The sequence below is a fragment of the Mirounga angustirostris genome, unplaced genomic scaffold (assembly GCF_029215605.1).
Source record: "Mirounga angustirostris isolate CCGP_5_RB_7025 unplaced genomic scaffold, mMirAng1.0.hap1 SCAF_1, whole genome shotgun sequence".
NCBI lineage: Eukaryota > Metazoa > Chordata > Mammalia > Carnivora > Phocidae > Mirounga > Mirounga angustirostris.
The window spans coordinates 30,161,210-30,185,727 of NW_026991709.1; the positions used below are offsets into that span (position 1 = coordinate 30,161,210).

General features: G+C 37.3%; 1 protein-coding gene across 3 annotated transcripts in view; it reads left to right on the plus strand.

Annotated features, from left to right (window-relative positions):
• The first annotated feature begins 8,624 nt into the window (after nucleotides 1-8,624).
• The window catches only part of ROBO2 (roundabout guidance receptor 2), a 589,127-nt gene continuing 573,233 nt past the window's right edge, over nucleotides 8,625-24,518 (plus strand). For 2 of the 3 annotated variants that reach the window (XM_045902670.3, XM_045902671.3), the window contains exon 1: nucleotides 8,627-9,621. In XM_045902670.3, the coding sequence (XP_045758626.2) occupies nucleotides 9,561-9,621 (61 nt within the window). In that variant the 5' untranslated portion in view covers nucleotides 8,627-9,560. Of the gene's footprint in view, nucleotides 9,622-24,518 lie in introns of all 3 variants that reach the window. The other variant, XM_064580151.1, reaches the window with a different exon arrangement.

Sequence of the window (24,518 nt, forward strand, 5' to 3'; positions counted from 1 at the left end):
CCACCCTCTTCTTATAAAGACACTAGTCATTGGATTAAGGCTCACCCTAATCCACTATAAACTCATTTTAACTTGATTACATTTGCAAAGACCTTATTTCCAAATAAGATTACATTCTGAGGTTATAAGTGGACATGAATTTGGGGACTACTACTCAACCCAGTCCAGAATCATATAATAGTCAAACAGAGTTTCTCTTCAATTTGTGATAGCCCATATTGGTGTAATAAATTTACATAATTCCTTTCAAAGCAAATACATCTATAGGAGATGGGTATGTGTGATAGTAAATAGAGCAGCTCAACAAGCATTTCCAGCTTTCTGCCGTTCGTGAAGGGTGAATGGCTGGGTCTTGTGCCTTGCTTTGGCAACAAAACATAAAATATATAAGAAATAGGGCCATTTGTTTCCAGCCAGAGGATTTAACAGCCATATTCTGCCTTTCCGTTTGTTTAGAAAATGGGTTCTCCAGCAAACTAGGTCCTGGAATGAGGATGATGTAGAGCAGAGCCCCCAGCAGACTCACAATATAGCAAGAAATAGCCTTTGTTGCTTGAGATTTGGGAATTGTTTGTATGTGTAGAATATGCATTCGCAGTGGGAGTAATGTAAAATTGGTTCTTGAGGGCAAAATAAAATCTCACTTTTTTGTGTATAAGGTGCATACATGCATATAATATATAAACATATCCACAGGGTCTGGTATTAAAATTCCATGGAGAGGTGATTAGAAAACAAAATGTCTAAACATGCTCCTTAAGGGAGTAACAATGAAAAAACGGTTGGGAAACTGTAGTGGAATAACCTAGTGGATTCTCAGTGATATCACAGGCTTTGTTGACACCAGCTAGGTTTCAGTTTCAAATTTTGACACTTTTCAAAGTTTCTTCATCAATTTGTGGTTACATTAACTACTCGGAATGATGGGGTTAAAAATAATACCACCCTCTTATGCTCGGTGATAATTAAGACAATCAACATAAATGTTTATTATAGTGCTTGCCACATAGTAATTATTTTTAAAAACTTAGGTATTATTATAATTTAATTGTTCTAACATTAATCATGGTTTAATGTCCTGTGAAGAAATATATTACATTTCCATTTATACTTTAGGCAAAATTCAAAGGAGCTGATTGTATTTGTCAGTATAAGCTAAGTGCTAAAACAAAGAATACTAAAACCTCGATAATTTAACACATTACAAGTTATTCATTGTTCAATTCATAGCCTCAAGTCTTTGAGAGAAAGTGAGATAGTCTGTGCTACACCACCATTCTGGGATTCGTTTTTTCCACCTGGTTGCTCAGTGTTTTCTCCAGGATTTGACCACTAAGTGAATGACAGAGAGCATTGAGGAGAGTAGGGGCAGACCTAGAAATGCCTGTATTCCATTGGCTAGAACTCAATCACGCGACCTCATTTAACTGTAAGGGAGGCTGGGGCATCTGGGTAATTTGGCCAAGCTCTGAGTGAAAGGAGGAAAGATGATTCTAGGTTAACATTCAGCACTGCCTCTGCCATGAGGACAGAGATTCATTAGTATACTCCGATGACCAAAGTGTTGGAAACCAGTTAAAATGTATTTTGTGCCAAGGCCTTTAAGTGCATCATCCAAATGCTCTTCTGAGTGGACACTTATTATCTTTGTCTCCGTCGAGGCAGTTGTTATGATCACACTGTAGGTGGTAGAACCAAGATTAGAATCCAGATCTGCTTGATCCAGAGCACAAGCTCTTAGCCAGCATGCTAAATCTTTCCACACGTAGGTCCCCATTCATCATCCCTTCTAGCAGAGATAACAGAGTAGAAAGGCTACTTCACATTTAGATTAGAGAACACTAAAATTTTCCTGATGACAAGTGAATAGTTTACTTAAAAATATTGTAAAATCTCTAGAAGTCTTTAAAATAAATTTTCATGTCTCTTTGATAGTTTAAACATGGTTCAGAATGAAGGCTGGAAAATAGACAACCAGAGATCCCGTAAATATTCATCCAGCCTTGTGATATAACGTTTTGTTTTGTTTTATTTATTTATTTTTTAAAGATTTTATTTATTTATTTGAGACAGAGAGAATGAGAGACAGAGAGCATGAGAGGGAGGAGGGTCAGAGGGAGAAGCAGACTCCCTGCCGAGCAGGGAGCCCGATGCGGGACTCGATCCAGGGACTCCAGGATCATGACCTGAGCCGAAGGCAGTTGCTTAACCAACTGAGCCACCCAGGTGCCCTGTTTTATTTTTTATTTTTTTAAGATTTATTTCTTTATTCATTCCAGAGAAAGAGAGAGAGAGCAGGATGGGGAGAAAAGGGAGAGGGAGAGAGAATTTTTCAAGCCGACTCCATGCTGGACACAGAAGCTGCCAGGGGCTTGATCTTACGACCCTATCACCACCTGAGCCGAAACCAAGAGCCGGGCACCCACCCAACTGTGCCCCCAGGTGCCCTGATATAACATCTTTTTAATGTGTGTGTTTGGTGGGAAGTGGAGAAGGAAGAAACTAAATAATAGATAAGTAACAACCTGGACTTAAGCCAGCTATAGTGACAAGCTTATCCCTCAATGATCATCATGCTACATAATTTTCATTGGCCCCATCTATATCAGTCAGTACTTCAAACACTCATGTTTGCCAGATCACTGAAGGAAAGAATCCTAAATGTGTAATCTTTGAAAAAAAAAAAAAGGACAGAAATTAAAGGACAGAGATTTGGTGAAACTTTTCTCATTGTTGAAAACCATAAATTAATTTAGATGCCCAACCTATCTAATATTAGATAAAATGTAAACATACTTAAATTTCATATTCCTATTAAATGTAAGGAACTAGTTATTGGAAATAAAGACAATTTATTAAAAATGAAAACAAGCTAATGCAATAGGGGAACCACACAATTTGTATTAAGTTGTCAAAAATTGTACTAGCATTTTTCAATCTTAATCATTTAGTTCATTGATCCCTTGACATTAGTACTTGTACATAATAGAAAAGCTGAAATTACAAAAATCATTTATTTCTATACTCCTTTTCATCCAAATTAAAGTATTTTGACATGAAGTAATTTATGTCATATTATTCTTTCATTTGCAGGTTTGTCTGTAAAGTTGGACCATGATGATTTCATCCATATATTTCACTTTATCACTTAAGGAAGAGAATGTGTATTTACATCTCTCATGTTTTTAAGCAAAACAATATTATCTAGACTTCCTGATGATATCTAACTACTAAAAAAGCTAGTATTCACTGTTAAAAAGGACTCCACAGGCAGTCAGAAGTTATTTTATCAGGCAGAAATAAGATAATTTGGATATTGGAAATCTGCTCCCAAACAGATTAGTTCTTCTGTATGATAGAAACAGAGGCAGTTCAATTGGATTACATGTGCCCTTGGATTAATTCCATGATATTATTGTGAAAGAGAATAAGCAACTTCTTTTGAATTTGAAGAATCCATTATTAAATATGTCCTAAACACACTCGGTGAGCAGATAACTGTAAAAATCTGAGACCTATAGATATGAGAAGCCTCTTCTCACATCTTTGACAATCCCTTCTTTTTAAGAACAACATAAATTCTCTTGGATTTTTAAAAATCTTCCTTATTAGGATTACAGTTATGCATTGCTAAAATTCAATTATACAAAGCCCAGATTGGAGCAGATGGACTTGAAATAGTTTGGCAAAGAATCAAAGGGATTTTCTTTGGTTCATGATATTGTGATGTAAAAAAATAGCAAATAGTGTATTACTTAACATCATTGAAATTAGGCTATATACTAAAATAAGAACTCAAAATCTTTAAATAGAGATTAAAAAAAAAAAAAGACCATGCAAATGTACAAAGCCTAGCCTGTCATGGTTAGAGGACCAAGTTATGCTTGTAGTTTGTGAGGTTGACAACTTTGCCTATATTATAAAAACACTTTTCTAATCTAGGTGAGAGGTTATCATCTTTGCTACCACAGAGTTAATTTTTAACTTTGGCAGAGGTTGAGGGTTCACAGATTACTCAAATGAAGGCAGGGTAGGGGGATGGACAACTGCAGAATGAGGAGTACTAACATCATGAGGGTATAATATTTTCAATGAACTCGGAGATTTTTGTGTGTTTTTAAAAATTCCAAATTTTAAGGTGAACACGCTTAGAGAAATTATGCCTCGATATTACACATTACTTTAATATTTTATTGATTCAAAAACTATGTTAAGTTTAAAAGTATCACTCAACTTTTCAATCAAGATAGAAAAAGATTTTCCAAATTGACTTTAATTCTAAAGAAAGAAAACAATTCTTCTTGATCACAAGTGATGGTATTTGGGAGGAAACACTTTATTTTTGTGAAAGATTGCCATATATTAGTCACCTTAAATTCCAGATTTCTAAAAACAAAATATTTTAAGAATTACAGGTAATGCAACCAAAGTACGAATCACCAATAGATACATAGGAAGGCAGACTTACTATGTATATAAAAGTATTGATGAATACTTGAAAGTGAACTGATTGCAATTAGATACTTGGAACATATTTCAGAAGAACAATAAGTAATCTATTTTGGTCCTCTCGAATCCCTTTTGAAACAAGGTGGACTGCAACAAAAAGTAACATAAGTTGAAACTGAACAGATAACACATGACGATCTCTTGGCTTTAAAAAAATTCTTCAACTTTGAAAACAAAAACTGATTACATATTTCTGTATTTTGGGCGCATCAGGGATTTTCTTAAATTTATCAATCAAAGCAATTTATTAACATGTTTCTATAATGTGGAAGGTATCTCAAATTAATCCTGGGAAACAGAGCCTAACACTTAGCATAGATTTTGTGGTCAGATCGGGATTCAAAGGAGTATTGCACCTTTTATTAACTTGGGTAAGAGATCTAATCTTCAGTAATCTCATCTGCACAATTGGAATGATATCACCCACATAATAAAACTTTTATAGGAATTAAACACTATGATGAATTTTTAAAAACTAGAAAAATCCCTGACACAGAGTAAGTGCTCACCACATGGTGGCAGATATTAAAATGATCATCCTGGATCAAACCTTTGATTTGCCTGTATATACTATCTGACAATTATAACAAGAGTATATTGGAAAGTGAAAAAAAAAATGGATTGGGGTTTTTCCATTTATGCCACATTTTTGAAAAATCTGATATGGAAAAGAAATATTTAATATTTTCCATCTTATATTGTGCAGATTGCCTTCAGATGAGTATTTTATGGTTCTCCATGAATGCCAACTTAGAAGTACAATCACAAAGAAGGCCATTTGATCACCTTACCCAAATTAGGGTTAATTATAGTCTCTTACACACAGTTGTCTTTAGATGTATTAAAATATATATTTATCTGGTAGGCACATTTTGAGTACATAATAATACCATTCCAAGTTTTACATAAATGGAGCCTAGATTTCTATGTACATTTCTCTATTCAGCTGCTTGTTTAGAGAAGAAAAGACAATTTGGATTTGGAAAGATATTGAAACCAACAGGCCACTTAATTTTTTGTATCTTAAACTCTCTGATTTAGTGGTGGTGGGGCTTCATTGTTCTAAGCCATTTCTAGCTTTTTGTCTTACTGAAAACCTTAACAAAATGTTTTTCGAAGCTAAATCACTGCTAAAATTGAATTTCCAACATCTAGTAGAATGTTCAGATTTTAAAGATTTTCCTTTACTTTAAGAAAAAAATTAGGGTGGGAAATCAATTTTTTACATAGACAGTGTTCACTGTAAGTGTGCTAAATTTAATTGAAATATACACATTTCTCTAATATGGATCTTATCAAATCTCCCAGAAGGAGATGTCTTTGTTCCCGGTGGACTTAACATTGTCCATATTACATTTCTGTCTGCTGACTTTCACTGTTGTTGACAGTGTGAGAGTTTTGTTCATAATCTTAAGCCATCACTTGGTATGAGATTTAAAAAAAAAAGTAACATCAGTTTTCCTGAATCATGTTTAATATCAAATGAGATACTGACAAAACATTCTTTTAAAATATCACTTATGAACTTATCTTGGAGAACAGCAGAAAACATGGACTCCAAAATTCCTTTGTTCTAGACATTATTACATAATGTAGGTAGCGTCTAGCAAAAAGGGGCACCGGGAAGAAATGACGGGCTTTCTTTGCCACTTTTAGTTGATAAAGTATTATGAATGCAAAATGATGATGCCTGGCCCAAAATGCCAAGTAAATATAACCAGAGGGATTTCCCTTAAATAAGCCTTTTCTCCCCATGAGCTCATTTGTTATACTCTACGGAAGGACAACTTTCTGTAAGATATGAGGCAACACTTTTCTGCCCTAGAGGACAATAGTAAATGGTAGGTCATTCTCTTCCAACCTATCCCCCCTTCTTCCCACACACATCCTTTCCGCCTCCGAGTGATTTTATATATCACTTAAGGAAAAGCATCTATAGGTGGTGAGTCTATCAAGTATAAAATGAAATCTATCTTTTGTCCTATAAATTAATAGCCATGAGAAAAGTCTTCCAGGTGAAATGTTCTAATATCTTCCTTTCTGAGATCTATGTTGAAGTTTAAGGGCTTAAAATCTATATCATTTTAATTTCTGCTTTCTTTTATTAGGGAGATCTATTGTTAGAGTATTTTTATTGAATACATGTAAGGAAATTTGATTGAGATAGAGATTGTGGGGAGGGGAGGGGGAAGGTAGACTTTATAGTCCCTTACTTTAAATCTCAGTCCAAAGGTTTAAAATACATGTTTAAAGAATTATCAGTTATTTTTCAGTATTACAGATAGATAAGAGAGATGTCACTCCAGTGAATTTGGGGATTTTCCCAGACTTTAGATTTGGCCCTTTGAGAAGAAACAAAAACAAAACAAAAACAAAAAACATGTGAACACGTATTTTAGCCTTTCTTTCATAGAGTGGTAAAACAGTAACACGGTCAGCATCATTACTGTGAGGATTCAAGTGATTTAACTTCAGCACGTTAATGCACTTTTTAAATTTTACAACTAAATAATGTAGATCAAAAGTGTGCTGAAATTACTCTTAATGCTTCACAAGAAAAGTGGTTTTATTCTTTTGCAAGACTATTTCATCACCATAATTTCCGAGCATGTTGAGATGCCATAAGAACTCTCCTAATTGCTTAAGCGTCGCTGACCATTTTTTTTTTTTTTTTGAAATACACAGTATCACCTCCATAATAGCCCAGGGAGACCTAAATTAAGTGGCAACACCAAAATGTATCCACCAAACAAAAGACTCTTCCTGCAGCCGCCTCAAACGGAGGGACTCTTTCCTAATATTTTCCAGTAGGGGGAACTAAAGACTCACTATCCAGCATTTAGCAGGGCTGGGGGACCTGCGTGAGTTCCCATAACCCGCCTTCTAATCACCGGAACAAGCATCAAACAGCTACCAGTGAGCCTGTGATCACACGTGGGTCTGGCCACACCGGCCACACCGGGGGCACCGCAGACACTGGCATCCCTTTGATCTGACATGGCTTTCCATAATCATCCCCAGTCCTGATGGCATTCACTTGGTGGTTTTTGCCTTCATTTTCAGGGTTTGTCATCTTCGGGCTGGAATTCGGCTCTTTTTGAGCTTCTTTTAGCTCAGTGGGTTTTCAGCTTTCCTCCATCCTGTGTTTTCCGAATTTCCTTTCAGAGGTGCTAGTCTCTGTAGGATAAGGGCTTCGGATACACCTCTCACCCCCAAGTCTCTGATCCCCTCTCCCCAACCTAAGCATCTTCTGCTGAACTCCTTGCATCCCACAGACCCGCGTCAAACTCATCTTTAAGGAATCATAAGGCAACTGAGTAACATAAGAGGGGATGCCACCCCCCCCCCCCGGGATTCCTCAGAGGGCCATAGATCTTGGCTAAAACGAGCCGGTAGAGGCTAGAGATTTCTGTACAACCCCCCCCCTTTTTTTTCTTGTGCCTTTTTAACGACATAGGAAGCACCTACACACAACCTTCCCGCTCCAAAAGGTGGTTATATTTTGTTTCCATTCCTTTTCTCCCTCCCGCTCAGCTTCTCATTTTGCTAAAAGGTGAAGAGTGAGTGTTTGTGTGATTTTAACGGGTAATGAGGCTGCGCCCTGGGTCCTGGAGGATGATCTTTTTCCAGAAAGCGCGTGCATCTCCGGCAGACGGAGGGATGAATAATTAGGAAGGGCTTCCATGAAATCACTCACCGAGAAAATTACCTGCCCATTAAACGGGACGCCGCGAGAAGCAGGAGACCAGAGCCCACCTATCCTCTGCCGAGGCTGGAAGTGTGGAGGGATCAGGAGGCACGGAGAGGGGTTGGAGTTGACCGGTGGCTTGGGCTCCAAATTTGTTAATTTCCGTCCCCCTTGGAATCTCGGCTCCCCTCCCCTCCGCCTCCCCCCTCCCCCGACCGCCCAGCGGGCTGGCGCCCCCTGCACGTGCAGGCGGCGGACTCCGGAGGTGGAAAGCTCAGCGCCCCCCCTCACCACCCCCGCCCCCCTCCCGGGGCAGACTCCGAGCAGCTTTCATTCCTCCCCACCCCTCCCGCCTCCTCGCCTTCCCTCCTCTAAGTCCTTCCACCCTCGGCAGCTGCAGGAGGAGGCGGACGCTCTGCTGCGGGGCCGCGGGAGCGGCGGCGGCGGCGGCGGCTGGAGCGGAGGGACCCGCGGCTGCGACCCGGGTGGGCGGCTGGACCGCGCGCTCCCTTTCGCGCCCGCTCTCCGGCTCCGGGGCTCAACTCGCCCGGCTCGGCGGTCGCCCGCAGCCGCCGGGGCTCACAGCCGCCCTGAGGCGGCACCGCGGGGGTGGCCGCTGCCTCAGCCCTGCCCCTCGTTCCCTCCCCCCCTTGCAGCCCCACCACGTAGGAGTTCGGATTCTCCACCCGAGCCGTCCTGATTTCTCTTTGCCTCTCTTTCGGAAACGGGAGTGGTGGAGGGAGGCAACGAGGCTGCAAAGGAGAGGCCCGCCAAGTCGGCCCGCCTGCAAAGTGTTGCTCTGACACATCCTTATTATGGAAGTTAAGTGAAAAAAAAAAAAAAATAATAACAATAAAAAAAAATAACTCTGGACGTGGAGCTGCTACCGAGAAGGAGACCGGGGAAAGAACACCAGTAGGCAGGCCAATGGTTTTTCGGCAGCGCGCTGGCAAGTTTGTGGAACACTTTCTAGGAATTAGGTCTTTTTCCTCCCCCTTCATCTTCTTGACTTCTGAAGAAAGAACTTGACTTTGGATGGTAATGGAGCCTGAGGAGAGAGGGTTAGACACACTTGAATAATCCCTCCGGCTGGGCTGATTCTGTGGGAATTTAGGAAGCCAGAGGGTGGAAATACAGCAGCCTTTGGAGTGCCCTCTGTTAATTTGGATGGATCTAAATGTGCCCCACTCAAGACCTCTCCACTGACCCCCTTCTGATCTTGCGATTTGCTCTTCTTGACTTTAATTAGCATCTAGGAAAGTCTAAACTTTGGACCTACCTCTTTTTTTGATACTTATTTTTGTACTTTTGCTCTCTGGGATTGGTTTCTTAAAACAATCTGGATCCTTTTTAATATGTCAAAATGAGTCGGCTGATGTTTACACAACTACTGCTCTGTGGATTTTTATATGTTCGAGTTGATGGTAAGTTAAAAATACTTTTATCTTTTCCCCCCACCCCAAAAACCATTTCTTTCTGAGCGCGTTGTGGGCTATAAATAAAATGACATTTTGTCTGTTAGTCCCTTTTGAACAGGCACAGGGGCTTTTGGGGGGCAGAGGTTTTAGGTCTTTGTTTCTAAACTGCTGCAAGTGGAACGTGTTAGTAGTCACCTATTGTTGTTATTGTTGTAATTTACTTAATTAATTGAGGAGTTGGATAATAAATAATGGGCTCTCAGTCTTGTTAGAAAAAGGAATATTAAAGCAAATCTCTCGGATACTCTTGTGCCTACTCCCTTTTGGTGTTTGTTCTTGTATCTGAACTTTGGGTTAGAAATTCAGGTGATGAAAAATAGTAATAGACACTTCAGCGAAGGTTCAGTGGGTTAGGAATTTGAGACAGGGTATCTCGGGGTTCAATGGGTATCACTTGTGTGTGGCTGAGTGCTCTTCTAGTGTGAAATCAGAATCAAGAATTTAGATCATAGGGAGAAAACTGTCAAAAGTGAGACTGGGCGAGGCTCCAGGAAGGGGGAAACATAAGCTGTGGGCTGGCTGTGGGCACAGAACACTCAGCTCAGTCCCCAGTGGCAAACACAATGGGGATCTGAAACAGGTGCTGTAGGTGTCTCCCTCTGGGTTGAGTCAGTCTGTCAAGCAGACAGCATCCTGCCTCTGATTCTCCTGTCTTTTGTTCAGATATGCTTTCCTGGGATATTTTCACAGGATGTCAGTTTCTTGTGAGAGGATTGCAATTTTTTTTTTTTTTTTTTTTTTTTTTACATGTAGCTCTTTTGAATGATGTGTGGAAGTAACCATTAACATGCGTTTTTGTTTATAAGAAGAAAGTCGAAAGAACATTTGGTATTAACCTTCTAGGGACTTTAATTTTTGAATCAATGGAAAGAATGTGTCTCATGAGAAGAGTAGAGCATGTTGTTGTTGTTGTTGTTTCCTGAAAATGTGGATTGTCGGACTTTAGGTTTATAACTATTATACTTGTAAAGAATCTGTGTATTGGTCCAAGTATTTGAGCCACCGTAGTAGCTTGTTGCTACATAAACTTTCCTCCAGCATTTGCATTGTGGACAAATTCATTTTTGGGACACTGCCTATTTCTGCCCGCCTGTAGGAGCTATCCTGGTTCCTCGCAGCTACTCCTCTGCTGCACAGAACCCAATGGATTGGAGGATCGGAGGATACAAACAGGCAGGCTTTCTATAAACATGAGGCGGTACAGATGAGTTTACCTACTGTCAAGTGGCTGTTTTCAATCACAGGCTACATGAGTACCTTTGCCCCCAGCGATAGGAGGCAAGGCATTCATGTGGGCACACTGCTTTTTCTTTTTCCCTTCTAAGTAGCTGATGTGTAGGAATTAATCATTGTGAATCACACTGTGACAATATCTATAGTCATACCTAATCAGTCACCATACATTTCCTTCTTTAATCCATTTACCTTTACAATACATTTACATTGCCCTAACCGAAAGGTTTTCATATTTTTCCCAAGTGTGTTTGATTATCATGATAAGAAGACTTTGATCATATATCCTCATAAACCATGAATTTACATATTTCAATACCAGGAATGCATGTATAAACTGTACATTAGACTACCGAATTACCACCGAGTTTTTTTTCTTTCTTTCTTTTTTTTTTTTTTGAATTAGTGTGTAGCTAAGAGGAATACAATTAAATTGCTCAGTGGAAGTGACAGAGGGAATCAGAAGAGCTCGGTGTTACAGAATGTAATTAATGTACCAGGGTGTTTGGAGATATATGAAACAAATGCAATTAACCAGCTTCCTGGAACAGCAGTAGCAAGGCATCATCTCTCTCCTTCCCTCTCTCCCTCCCTCCCAACCTGACTCCCTCCCTTCTTTTCCTCTTTCCCTTCTTCTCTTCCTTCTCTCCCTATCTCACCCCTCCTACCCAGGAGACACACCTAGGACCTTTGTTCTGATTTAATATTATAAGATAAGGGGCAAGTTTATGTCTGGATCACAATTATGCAGCAAAATTCCCGGCTGTGTAGTGAAAAATGCCCAGGGTTGAGAAGTTGAAAAGGTAATGGTAAATTTTTGTGCGTGTGAAACTAGTTTTTGTATTTAGCATCTACTACTTCTAAAGCAAAGGAAGCTGTGGGCACTTACTGAATGAGTACATAAAGCATACCTTTGACATTGGATTGCCTTTGGTTCACTCCAGAATGATGACAGCTTCTCCATGGGGATCGTCGAAAATTTGGGATGTAGACAACACTGCCCTCTAGGCTATTTCAACACACTGAGACCTAGCGTTCCCATATATAATGAGAGGGTTGGTTTGTAGGATCTCTAAGCCCTTTCTCTTCCAGGATTCTATGATTTCTATTTACTTATTATCCTTTCTTATAAGTGTGTGCTTATTCTCCCCATGAATTTCAAATTTAGAGAAGCTTGTACCATTTCAAAGATATACTGACTATCCTTGTGCTAGACACAGAAATTAATTTTATTCAGTGACAGATGATACATAGATTTGCATTGAAATTTGCTTGGTGGGTTATTTATATGTGCATTTTTATAGTATATGAAAAATGTTGGAGTTTTGCTTCCTCCTAGGAGATATGTGCTAATATTATTTATGATTTTTCAGTATCTTGTGTCTGTTGGAATCCATAGAGAGTAAACATTAAGTTAGTTGAGAACCACAGACAAACTTTTCTATTTGGGATGTAAATAAAGATTTTCTCATTTAATACAGATTCATGAACCACATGCATATTTTTCTTTACTGTTCCATAGGAGAACATGTATTGAGTTTAGCTTTTGTTCTCCAGATTTTCTTTATTTTTAGATGAGACTATGGTTCTACAGTCATTTACAGGGAAGTAAACATAAATTACCACAATGCTTTTTAATTACATCAACTTCCTGTGCATTGTGTCAATTTAGTAATTTTGCAATAATTGTGAAAAGATGTCTTTAAAATGAGAATAATGTTCTTATCTTTAATTTTTAACTATTCTTAAATGAAAATGGCACACATGGTATTTGGGGAGATAACGATAATGTGTTTGCATAGTGTAGATGCATAATCTCATACAGGTTTATACATTTTGCTGAAGTGTTCCTTTTAGTAATGGGCTCATTATCATAGCCATATGTAGTCCATTTCAGAACTTAAATTGCATATTAAGTAACCTGAAATTTGTTCTTGCAACTATGTAGTAATATCGCTTTAAACTGGCTTTGTTTGAATAAGCTTTGATTCTAGGCAACATGTGGACCATAAACCAAAAGGATTTCTTAGAACATAAAAAAAAAAAAAGAGTATCTTAAAGGAAAAAAAAAGTCATGATTATACAAAATAATAATAATAATAATTCTGGTCATCTCATCTCTGAGCAGCTTATATAAAATAGCATCTTAGACAATCAAAATATTGATATGTAAGCACATTGCATCTACTGGGATACATATATAGTAATGAAAGGAACTTAGTTATGTGAGATGTGTGTGTCTAGTGATATCTGCTTCAGTAGTTCCTGCAGTCTGACCAGACACATTGACGTCTGATGTTCAATTTGGTTTTTTGAGTTTTAGGGAAAAAAAGATTTTCCTTTTACTTATTTCTCCAACTTCTCTTCTACTCTTCGTCTTCCTCTTCTTCCCCCTCTTCCACTTCCTTTTCTTTCCTTCATTTCTTTCTTCTTTTCCTCCTCCTTTTTTGGGGGGGGACCTGGTGGAAAGAATTAGAGAAACATTTGAAGAGTGGAGAAAATATGTTTCTTGAAGAACAATTTAGAAAATCTGCCTTTAAAGGAGATACATTAATAATGTTTTACCTTTGGATATATCCAATTGGGCTCTTTTTTTTCTTTTATAATACTATATAACTTTATGCAAACTTATTTTGCATTGATCCTATCTTTTACCTGTTAGGCAAACAGAAGTCCACTGATCTGAGTTCAAACAGACAATGGAAATTTATAGAGTGCCATTTTATAGATTTATTTTTAAAGAAAAATATTGTTGGCTTCCTACAGTGTTTCCAGGTATAGACCTATCAATCTAAATCAATACATTGATATTGGTTTTCTTTTTTTAAAATTATTGAATAAAGCACAAATGAATGATTACACAAAGTCTTTTAAGGGGGAATTCCCATCAATTCTTTCAATGTTTTAAGTGCATGTTATACCATCACAGAGATCTAATATAGCATCTAATGTATAGTATTCTCATCCCAAATACCTATTTCTAACTCAAAACTGTTTTAGGATAACCTAGGCCTTAATTCTTAGTGTTTTCTCCTCCATTTGCATTTAATCCTTAAGAATTCTTATCTAGTCATATGGGTCTTAAGTCCATCTTAATGCTGATAATTCTCATATTGCTGTAATCTTTGTGTGGGGGAATATAGCTTCCATGAGAATACACTTTGGCTCTTCTGTATACTCTTGTTTCTCCAGTGCCTGGAATAGTGTTTGGCATATCCAGATGACTACTTGACATTTTTCCTTGATAGCTAATAAGAATATATCAAACTTGGATGGTAACTGGACATACTGTGGTGATCATTTTGCAATGTATACAGATATCAAATCTTTATGGTGCATATCTAAAACTAATATAATATGTCAATTATATCTCAATTTTTTAAAAAGGAAAAATATCAAACTCAAGCTGAGGATAGAATCTTCTTCTCTTTCTAGTCATTTCCAACTCAATAAATGGATCACTATTCATAGAGCTTTTCATGACCCCAAACTAGAAATTATTCTTGACTTATTCTCATAGTTCATATCCAACATGTTAGTAAACCCTTTGAAATATAGCTCGATACCAACAATTTTATGTGTGTATTTGTGATGTTCCCCCAACATTTTATTTTAAGCATTTTCAAACATACAGCAAAGCTGAAAGATTGTATAGTGAACACTCAGATATCCTCTCTTAGATTCTAGCATTATTTTACTGTGCTTGATTACCACATATCTATCCATTTATCCATTCTTCTAAGCATCCATTATATTGGTTTTATTTATAAAGTTTTTATTTTAATTCCAATTAGTTAACACAGTGTTATATTAGTTTCAGTGTAGAATATAGTGATTCAACACTTCCATACATCACTCTATGCTCACCACAAGTGCCCTCCTTAATTCCCATCCCCTATTTCACCCATCCCCTATCCCATCCATTATATTGTTTTGATGCATTTTCAAATAATAAGATACCAAACATTTCTTACTATTTTAACGACTATCATCCTGGTCAAAAACTGGACTATTACAATAGCCTGAGAAATGATTATGCAGCTTCCACTGCTGCTTCTCCAATCGCCGCCCCTTACCCCATCCCACTTAGTTGTCTACAGTAGCCAGAGGGACCTTTTAAAAGCATATAAATAAGATAATGACATCTTCTTGCCCAGAATTATGTAATGGCTTCTACTCAGAACTCTTCACAATGGTTTACAAGACTATTCAGGCCCCTCTCTGCCTCTTTGACCTCATCTGCTCACACCCCCCCACCTAGATTTAAAACTTTCTTTTTTGATGTTCTGTTTCTGACTTAGGGCTTTTGCATTTGTTCTTTCTTCTAACTGAAATGTGCTTCCTCAGATTTTTGCGTGGGCAAATCTTCCAATTGACTTAATAAGTCCCTATCCAATATCATCTCTTCAGAAATATGGGCATCCCTATCTAAAATTACTTCCCTTGAAACAGTATTGGGCTGCCTCCTTTACCTGTCTTAATTTTTTTTCATAGCACTTATCACCTCCTGGAAGTGTGTGTGTGTGTGTGTGCGTGTGTGTGTGTAAACAGCAGTGAAGGGACTGACACCTTACTCTACTTGCAAGCTAAGAAGTTAAGAATGCCACAACTTCATGAATGCTGGGAGGAGAAATGAGACATCTGGATCAGAGATGATGGACTTCATTAGTCATGCCATAGCAAGCAGCATGATGTTATGTTCGTTTCAATTTACCTTGTCCCTGAAGTCATTTGGAGGCCGTGTAGTGCGGCCCAGGTAGATGATGCACACATAGTGGGTTAGCCACACAGCTGAGGAAGTCTGATCTTGGGAACCTGAATATTTTATAACAGGCAATAAGGAAACTGCCTAACCGTTGCCCCAGAGGAAGACATTGCCTTGACTATATTGAATAATAAGCAAATCTTCTTTCTGCTCTCAAGAGAGTCCATCTCTCCGTTAGAAGACTATTTGGCATATAAGTATACTTGAAAAGATAGTTTGTAACAAAAGAGTATTAGTGGCTCTGTTAGCAAGGTGTGCAGAAACATGAAAGACCCATGGAGAATTTTCTCCCAACAGTAGATAGGTAGAAATGTTTATTTATTTTCTGACTCTTCCCCTGAGCTCCTAGGGCAGAGACTTACTTTTGTTTGTCATGCTTAATAATGTTCCTCTAGTGCCTAGAGCACTGGATGACACATAGTAGATATTAAAATATTTGTTGAATAAATTAAAATGTGCTCATGGAGTGCTTTTGAGATGTTTATTTTCATGCCCTTCTCAACACATGAGACATTTGCCATTTGAACTAGGTTTATTTATTTATTTTTGGATCTGTGTGTGGGCACCTGTGTATGTGAGTCTAGTGAGAGACAGAGAGTTCTCAAACATGCATATTTTGACACAAAAGACATCATGATTTCCAGTGATTTAATATTCTGCTTTTCACCTGGCAGAAGACATAGAATTGACCATTTGCTTTGATAGGCTTTTTTTCCATCAAACCAAGAGTATTTTCTATAATGGTGGTTTTCATGGTCACTCTCCTCCTAACCCCACACTAACACTGCTGTGTTTTTAGCACATTATTGAATGATACATGTATAAATAGGGAACTCTTTTAAATGATTCTGATGTGCCTTAATAGGAGCATACACGTTCCCGCCCCACTAAGGAATGTTGACTTGTATAATGATATCTAGTTTAGAAATTGAGACTTCTCTGTACATTTAGGGCAGCTTTCCATGTATGCATTAGCAACAGAAAGTGAATTTTTGGAGATTGAATTAAGTGGATTATTTCTAATATTAGTCTCCAAATATATGTCTCATTAATAATTGAAAAAGAAGAGGAAGATTAAAAGTAATACCTCAGTAGTGGGCATTGTCCTACCCTATCTGTTGTTGCAATCATCATATCCAGGGCCCTGTTCATCATCATTGACATTAAACTGAAGTATAGACAGGAATTAGGCAGGTTTGACCCTCTTTATAGACCTACTTTTGATTTTAAGAAAAAAATTCAAAGGGGTCTTAACTGGAAAATTTATTTTTTTTAAAACACTGAGATAAGGGCCAATATAGACATCCCTAAATTTTACTAATTGAATATTTTTTTCTCCCAAGTTTATTGAGATGTAATTCATATACCATACACTTCACCTACATAAAGTATACAACTCAGTGATTTTTAGCACATTCACAGAATTGTGCAACCATCACTACAATCTAATTTTAGAACTTTTTTGTTATCCAACTAAAGAAATCCTATATCCTATTCCTCCTCTACCGCCCCTTTGCCAGGCCTAAGAGGCCATTAGTCTGCTTTCTGTCTCTGTAGATATGTCTATTTTGGACATTTCATGTGATACAATCATATACTGCATGGTCTTTTGTGACTAGCTTCTTTCCCCTAGTCTAATGTTTTCAAGGCTCACCCATGTTGTAGCAAAATCAATATTTCATTACTTTTTATTGCAGAGTACTATTCTATATCATTTATCCTTTGAATTAATCAATTCATGGACATTTGGGTTGTTTCCACTTTTTGGCTATTATAAATATTACTGCTGTGAGCATTTGTGTACTAAACTTCATGTGCACCTGTATTTTCATTTGTTTGTGGTGTGTACCTGGAGTGGAGTTGATGGGTCATATGGTAACTCCAAGTTTAACCTTTTGAGGAACTGCATTTCCAAAGCAACTGTACCATTTTACATTCCTACTGGCAATGTATCAGGTGAATGGATTCTTTTAATTCGCCTTGGAAAGAAAGCATTGGGTGGCCTTTATGAGCTCGGTATGGTGTTTTATGGCGAAACAATTTTATATTATATTAATATACCTTAAATTCCCACCTGTACTAATTTCTGATCTCTTCAGTGATTGTCTTCTAAGTCTTCTCCAATCATCCTGTAAAGTCTTACAAATGAAATTAACCAAAATTGAACTTTTCCCTTTTAGCAGAGACTTCAGTAATGTTAAATATAAATCATGGAATGATAGCATCTCAGAGCTAAAAGTTTTTGCAGGTATGTGGTACAACTCTGTCATTGGCTGGACACATGGAAAACTGAAGCTCAGAGATTTTATGTGCCTTGTCACAGATCCCTTTGTTACTTAGTGGTAGAGCTATAACTAGGGTCCAGAGATGTTTATATCTATACCATGCTTCTCCTGAGATATTTCCAACTTCTCAGCCCTGGAACTCTTTAACAAGAGTTCTAGATTCTTGTTACTGAAATGACCAGCTGTATTCTGGACATGTCAACAGGAGAAATAGCTTGAGATACATTGAGGTTATTTACTTGATTTAGCGCATGCTTATTGAGCATCCACTTATAAACAAGGCAACTTGCTGTGGGCTCTGGGAGGAACATAATGACCTGTGGAATAGTTCCCACCTTCAACAAGATCACCCTTTGTAAGAGAAGATAACACATGTTTGAGTCGCTAAAGGAAAAGTAGTGTCTGATAAATCGTTGAAGATATGTACAACATAGTGTGGGAACTCAGAAGGAATAGATGATTTCCAGCTGGTGCAATCTGAGGGAAGTCAAGATCAAATAGGTCACTTAGAGGAAGTGGGGGTTTTAATAGGCAGAAAGATTGGAAATTGCATCAAAGCAAAAGGAATAATAGGAGGAATGGCACCTAGATGACAAAGGTGTGCTAAGGGAAAGGCAAGAAATCTAGTTGAATTGTAACGTAGTTTGTCCATAAGGCACAAAGTGTAAGATTATTGAAAGAGAGTCAGTCAACCAACACTACTGAGTGAGTTTGAATAAATATTTTAAACTTTTTATGCCTTTTTGTCTGTAAAATAGGCATGGTGATAATATGTATCTCCTAACAGTTGGTATGAGGAATAAATGTGTATATATATAGGAAAACACATATATATATGTATATATGTTATATAGAGACAAATCATATGTGAAATGTTCTGAAGAGTGCCTGGTACTTAATAAGAACCATTTAAGTGTTATATATTATTATTTTTATTATATCATTATTCCCTTTCCAGTATCGTCTACAAGCAATTTTCAGAGGACTTTGGCTATCAAGCTAATCATGAACTGTGTTTGAGATGCATTTCATGATAATTTTCATACAGTCTTTCTAGCATGAGTCTTCAGGTGACTGATTAAGAACTTTTGTTGCCTCTTAAGGGCAATCATCTGTGGCCACACCTGTGCAACTGTGACAAATGTGCTATGACAGGTGTGTTTCCATTGCATCATATGCTGATTACAGAACAAATGGGATTCCCAAGTGAGTGGCATTATGAATGAAAGGAATAAACAAGAGAGGCCTATTACAAATAGCAATTTGTTACCAAATAGATCATGCTCATGTAAAACTGCATTTTGGTTCATACTGACTGATTTTCATGTTATCCAGAATATTTTTACTTGGTGCTTTTGATATAGAGTACCATGAAGATCAATATTGTATAAGACAAACTTACTTTGTTCTAAGTAAACACTCCTAATATAGAAAATATTTTTAAAATATCAACATTCAGTCTGTTCCCATATTTTTTTCTCTAGTCCACTTATCCTTCTTTTATTTAGTATAGACATTGATTCTAATAATTTTGACAATGATCCATTAATTTGATTTCCATATTGAGCGGTTGTATGTATCAGAGGGGATCATCTGAGTGAAACAATATCATTACTATTGTGGAAGACCGCACACTTTGGGTGGCCAGAAACTCTAGACTGCAGTTTTTGCTTTCCTACTAATTAATTGTATGACTTTAGATCCTTACTTTAAAAAAGATGAGATCTGACTGTGTAATCTCCAGAATCCACTTAGCCTTAGATTCTATTATTGTAAGTAATTTAGTTTAATGCCTTATCATTTATGATTATGTTTGAGTACAATTGGAGGAGAAAATTTAGCCTGAAAAAAATTATCCAAAACCATATACATCTGTCTTTGAAAATAATCATTTTATTGTCCAATCCATGTAGGGTATAACCCTGTATTTTGGTGTGGGCTTCATGACATGAATACGGATGATAGGTAAAATTCACTAGTCTCATGATTTGCATCCACTTTTATCCATTAATGACCAGTGGAACTCATGGTTTCTTCATTAATAAATTGAATTAAAAATAATAATATTGAGAAAACAATAGTCTTAAGCCAATGTACTTACTTTATGGCCACTGTAACTAGAACCATATGCAAGCCAGCAGTTTCAGCTCAGGAGACAGAGGTAATAGCCACTTTTTAATTTCCATTGTAAGGATTGATGTGGGATATTTCCCCCTAGTTTTTGGTCCCAAGTCTTTTTGGAAATGAACTGGAGAACATGGAATATAACTCAACTATGCCATACATGTCTTTTCAAGTTTAAACCAGGAACCCCCAATTGAAACCATTTTTTGTTTAGAAGATTTGTCTAAAACCTATGCAACAGTTATAAACAATTAAAATGTTCATAGGTATGATCAAAAAAGGAACTTTTGATTTTCAAAAAAATTAAATGAAGAAGTTTTCTTTATAAGGAAAGGTTATAAATTCTATAAATCAAGGTTATGGGCACACTTTAAAGTTTTATAATATTTATTTCCAAATGCTGGCAAATGTTAAAATACAGTTAAACTAATTCATTTAGGCATATAGAATATAGTTTTCAGGGTAACATTAAATTAAGGGAAATTCAGTATGAACTTGGCAACAGGCCTTCTAAGATGTGTTTATATCTTTATTTTAAAGTGAACTTTAAGGTATTGTCAAATAATGTAGTTACTGACAACGAAGTTCATTGTTGATCTTTTAAACTAGGGAAGGATTTTCACCTTCCCCTCCTTAAATATGCAACAGCTTGTCTATTCTGAAATACCTTTGAATGTCAACAACTACAGCAAGAAGCCATCACCCAAATACCAATTATGTGAACCCCCCACAACCTGGATCACTGATTGGAAGAGAAACTGAGTAAGAAGGATGTAACCTTTGAAAAAGAAAATGCCAGGTAACTGAGCAATTCCCCTGCACTTTCTTCTTCATGCAAAATGGACCGTGAAGAGTTAGAACATGAATTTGATGGTCTCAGAACTACTTTTTTCACTGCAGTGATATTCTCAAGAGTTAAAAGCTAACATTGAAAGAGTATTTCCATGGTACCTGAGCCCTGTACTCACAAATCTTCAGCCATCGTTCAGTTGATTTTTCAGCTTCCTTTTCTCCTCACAAATGCTGTTTAATAATTTCACCAGAAAAGAAGTGCTAACAGATTTAACTGGGGAGTTCCTCGCTCATCGTCATGAAAACATGTGGGTGATTTTGTAGTTAAGTATATTTTTAAATGTTTCAATCCGCCTTTGGATTGGAAAGCCTGGATAATGTCGACTCATAATACAAAATGAAAGAAAAAAGAATGAGAAAAATACGTACAACATGTGGGTGCAGATTTTGGGCAAAGATCCCTCTTCTCTCCCTGCCCCATACACACATGGCTGTAAGATATGAATAAACTTGAGTTGTTTGATGCCTCACAATCCAACAGGCAACTTTTAAGAAGAACAATTTCCAGGCTATAAATTATTATTGTTCTTTTCAGTTAAACTGTAACACCTGTGATGTTCATCAGTTGGATGTTATGAAACTCTCTCCAGATTTTTGAGGCTCCCAGTAAATGTGTCTCATTGTGTTAAGTTTAAATTCCACGTTGGTTCAACTTTTCTTTTCAGAAAGTGGTTTTTATCTTCTTAAGCAGCAGCTAAAGATGGCATGCGCAGTCAGACAAGCAGACCCTTGTTTTTATAGTCTGGCTTAGGATTCGATTTAAGTGTTCTGAACATGGGGTGCTATAGGAATTTACATGTAATCTTTGTATTAGAACTAGTCCAGGAGGTGCAAGGATGTACCTGGGAGGGGTAATCTCTGTGAAGGATAAGAGGTTGGGAGTGGGGAGAATATTGGAAAAGAGAAAAACTGAACATTTGAATGAAATGAATTGGACCAGCATTTGAAACTCTACTATATAGCAAGTGGACAAGCTGATATTTAGTTCTATGGATTGTTAACATTCACATAAAACAGAATTATTTAGCATTTACTGAATCCTTTTTGATAATCAATTTGGGATCAAATGCAAAAGAACATGTGTCTGGCTTTGTATGACCCCAATTCTTCTGTTTTCCCTTTGAGCAAATGACATGCCTTCTTTGCTGACTGACATTGGTTGCTAGGAGAAGTGCACTGGGCTGGTCTCCTCTTATCCAGCAGTAAAACTAAAGAGTGTATTGAGTAAGAGAAAGAGAGGCAGAGCACAGTACAGGCCATGAATCATGACTTGTCTCCAATATGTCCACTTTACTCCCATTTTGTGTCTCTTTAAAAACTTTTGTTTTTACCAATGATGCTTTCTTTCAGCCACTATCTATAATCCTTTTGGAGCCTGAGGGGATGAGGGTTTGCTAAAGGGAGACTGTGCTGCTAAGAGTCCACTCAGAGCCATAATAAAAGCCTTGAGAGTTATTCATGGGGCCACATTAGTGAGAATGCCCTACTCAGTGAATAGCATCAGTCAGCTGCTTTTGAAATCGGGTGATTAATACCTTCTGTTTTTAATGGGGGGGAAAAGGCAGACAAGAAAGGTCTTCATACTACTTTGGCTCCTTTGCAAATTAGATCTTATACATTGTCAAAGCTTTAGACAAAGAAGTTGCTAAATTTTCACTACCTGAAATAGTCTTATTTTTTTTTTTAAAGTGTTTCATGAACTGTTAAGATACAATTGAATGGTGAGAATACCCAAGTGAACACTTATTAAAAAAAAAATTAGCCATTCTTAGATTTTGGTGATGTTTGTGATGACCATCAAACTAAGAGGTGATATTAGACATTATATCCAAAACGTTGTCTAAGCTGATCTCTTTCACAGCATCCAAATCACATTTTTGTTTGTTTGATAAAGCGATTAATTACAGTACTCTTGAGATTTTAGAGAAGCATCTAATGAGAAAGTGTTAAGGGTGGCAGGTGTTAGTTTCCCAAGAGCACTTGGATGTAAGGGACAGCGTGATTTACAAAGAAGTTGTTATGTATGTATGTATGTATGTTGATATCTATAGGCTAGTTTAGCATAAGGGACTAGAGAGGTTATCATTACGATCTCTCTTCTCTATATCTTTCGATTACATTGGGTACATGGTATAGTTCAAATAAAATTGAGGTTTAGGAACTGTGTCAGTCATCTGAGATACATCATTAGAAAGCTCCCAGTTTTGATGGCCTGTGTATAGCAACTGGAAAATGCAAGGTGATGCTTTTTCATGCTATTTTTAGCATGATTCTCGTGTCATCTAGACTGGTAATATTTAGATGGTAAAGCAGGCCAGCCCTTAGTGTTTTTTTGCAATTATTCTCATTCTGCTGTTCACTTTACATTTTAAATTTATTTTTTGATGTAGCAGCCTAGTCTGGTCCTTGTACTCATGTTCATCGAAAAGCTTTTATTGTAGTCTGAATATGAAAACAAACAACTTTAAAAAGCTCAGTGTGATGCTTCTTGCAACCTGTTTTTCACTCTGTGGAAGTGAAATAGCTTGTTAAGAGGTGATAATACCCAAGGGCAATCAGAGATGAAAATGTAACGATTTGGTGGGTGATGTCTAGAGATCAGCTTCAATGAGGTCTGATTGAACATCTTTATTAGAGACATAAAGGAGAGAACAAAATGATAAAAAGAAATTATATATCCAATATTAGAAACCTATCAGGGGCGCCTGGGTGGCTCAGTTGGTTGGGCGACTGCCTTCGGCTCAGGTCATGATCCTGGAGTCCCAGGATCGAGTCCCGCATCGGGCTCCCTGCTCGGCAGGGAGTCTGCTTCTCCCTCTGACCTTACCCCCTCTCATGCTCTCTCTCTATCTCACTGTCTCTCAAATGAATAAATAAAATCTTAGAAAAAAAAAAAGAAACCTATCAGAACCCAACTCTCCCTAACACACCCCTTGACTCATGAGCATAGAAATGATTTGCAAAACTTCTTAGCAGAATAAGAACCAGTGCTTTATTTGGTATATAAATGTAAATGAATTCTTCAGGGAAATAATCCGAAATCTAGATAGCTAAGTAGAGGGAGAAGCCAGCAAACCAATAACACTGAAAGGGCCCAGGGGATAAATATGGGAGTGGGCGCAAGGAGAGAATGTGATTCAGATTAGGAGTGTTGTGTCCTGGTTTAAAGGTCAGGAGAGTCTAGTCCCATTTATTTATTTATTTTTGGATTGTTTTAAATTTTATTTTTTAATTTTTTAATCCCATTTAGGTTGGAGTGTTGCATCACTGACGAGGGAGATCCTCTTTCAATGAATGTGGCTGAAGTGCAATTGAAATACTTCTCTCGTTTTGCACTTCATTTCTAGACCATAAGAGTGTGAGAGAGAGATTTTGGCAGAATAGAAAAGGGAGTGAGTACAAAGACAGATTCTTTTGGAAAATCCCTGTCCACTTAAGACTAGAGAAGGATTTACTTACTGTCTCTGTATATCCTAGCCTATGATCATGAGAAACAATATTAAGATGGATCCCATTAAACCTTTTTTAAATATTGAAGGAAAAGATCGACAAAAATGTAACCATGTTTAAAATATTTCACCCAC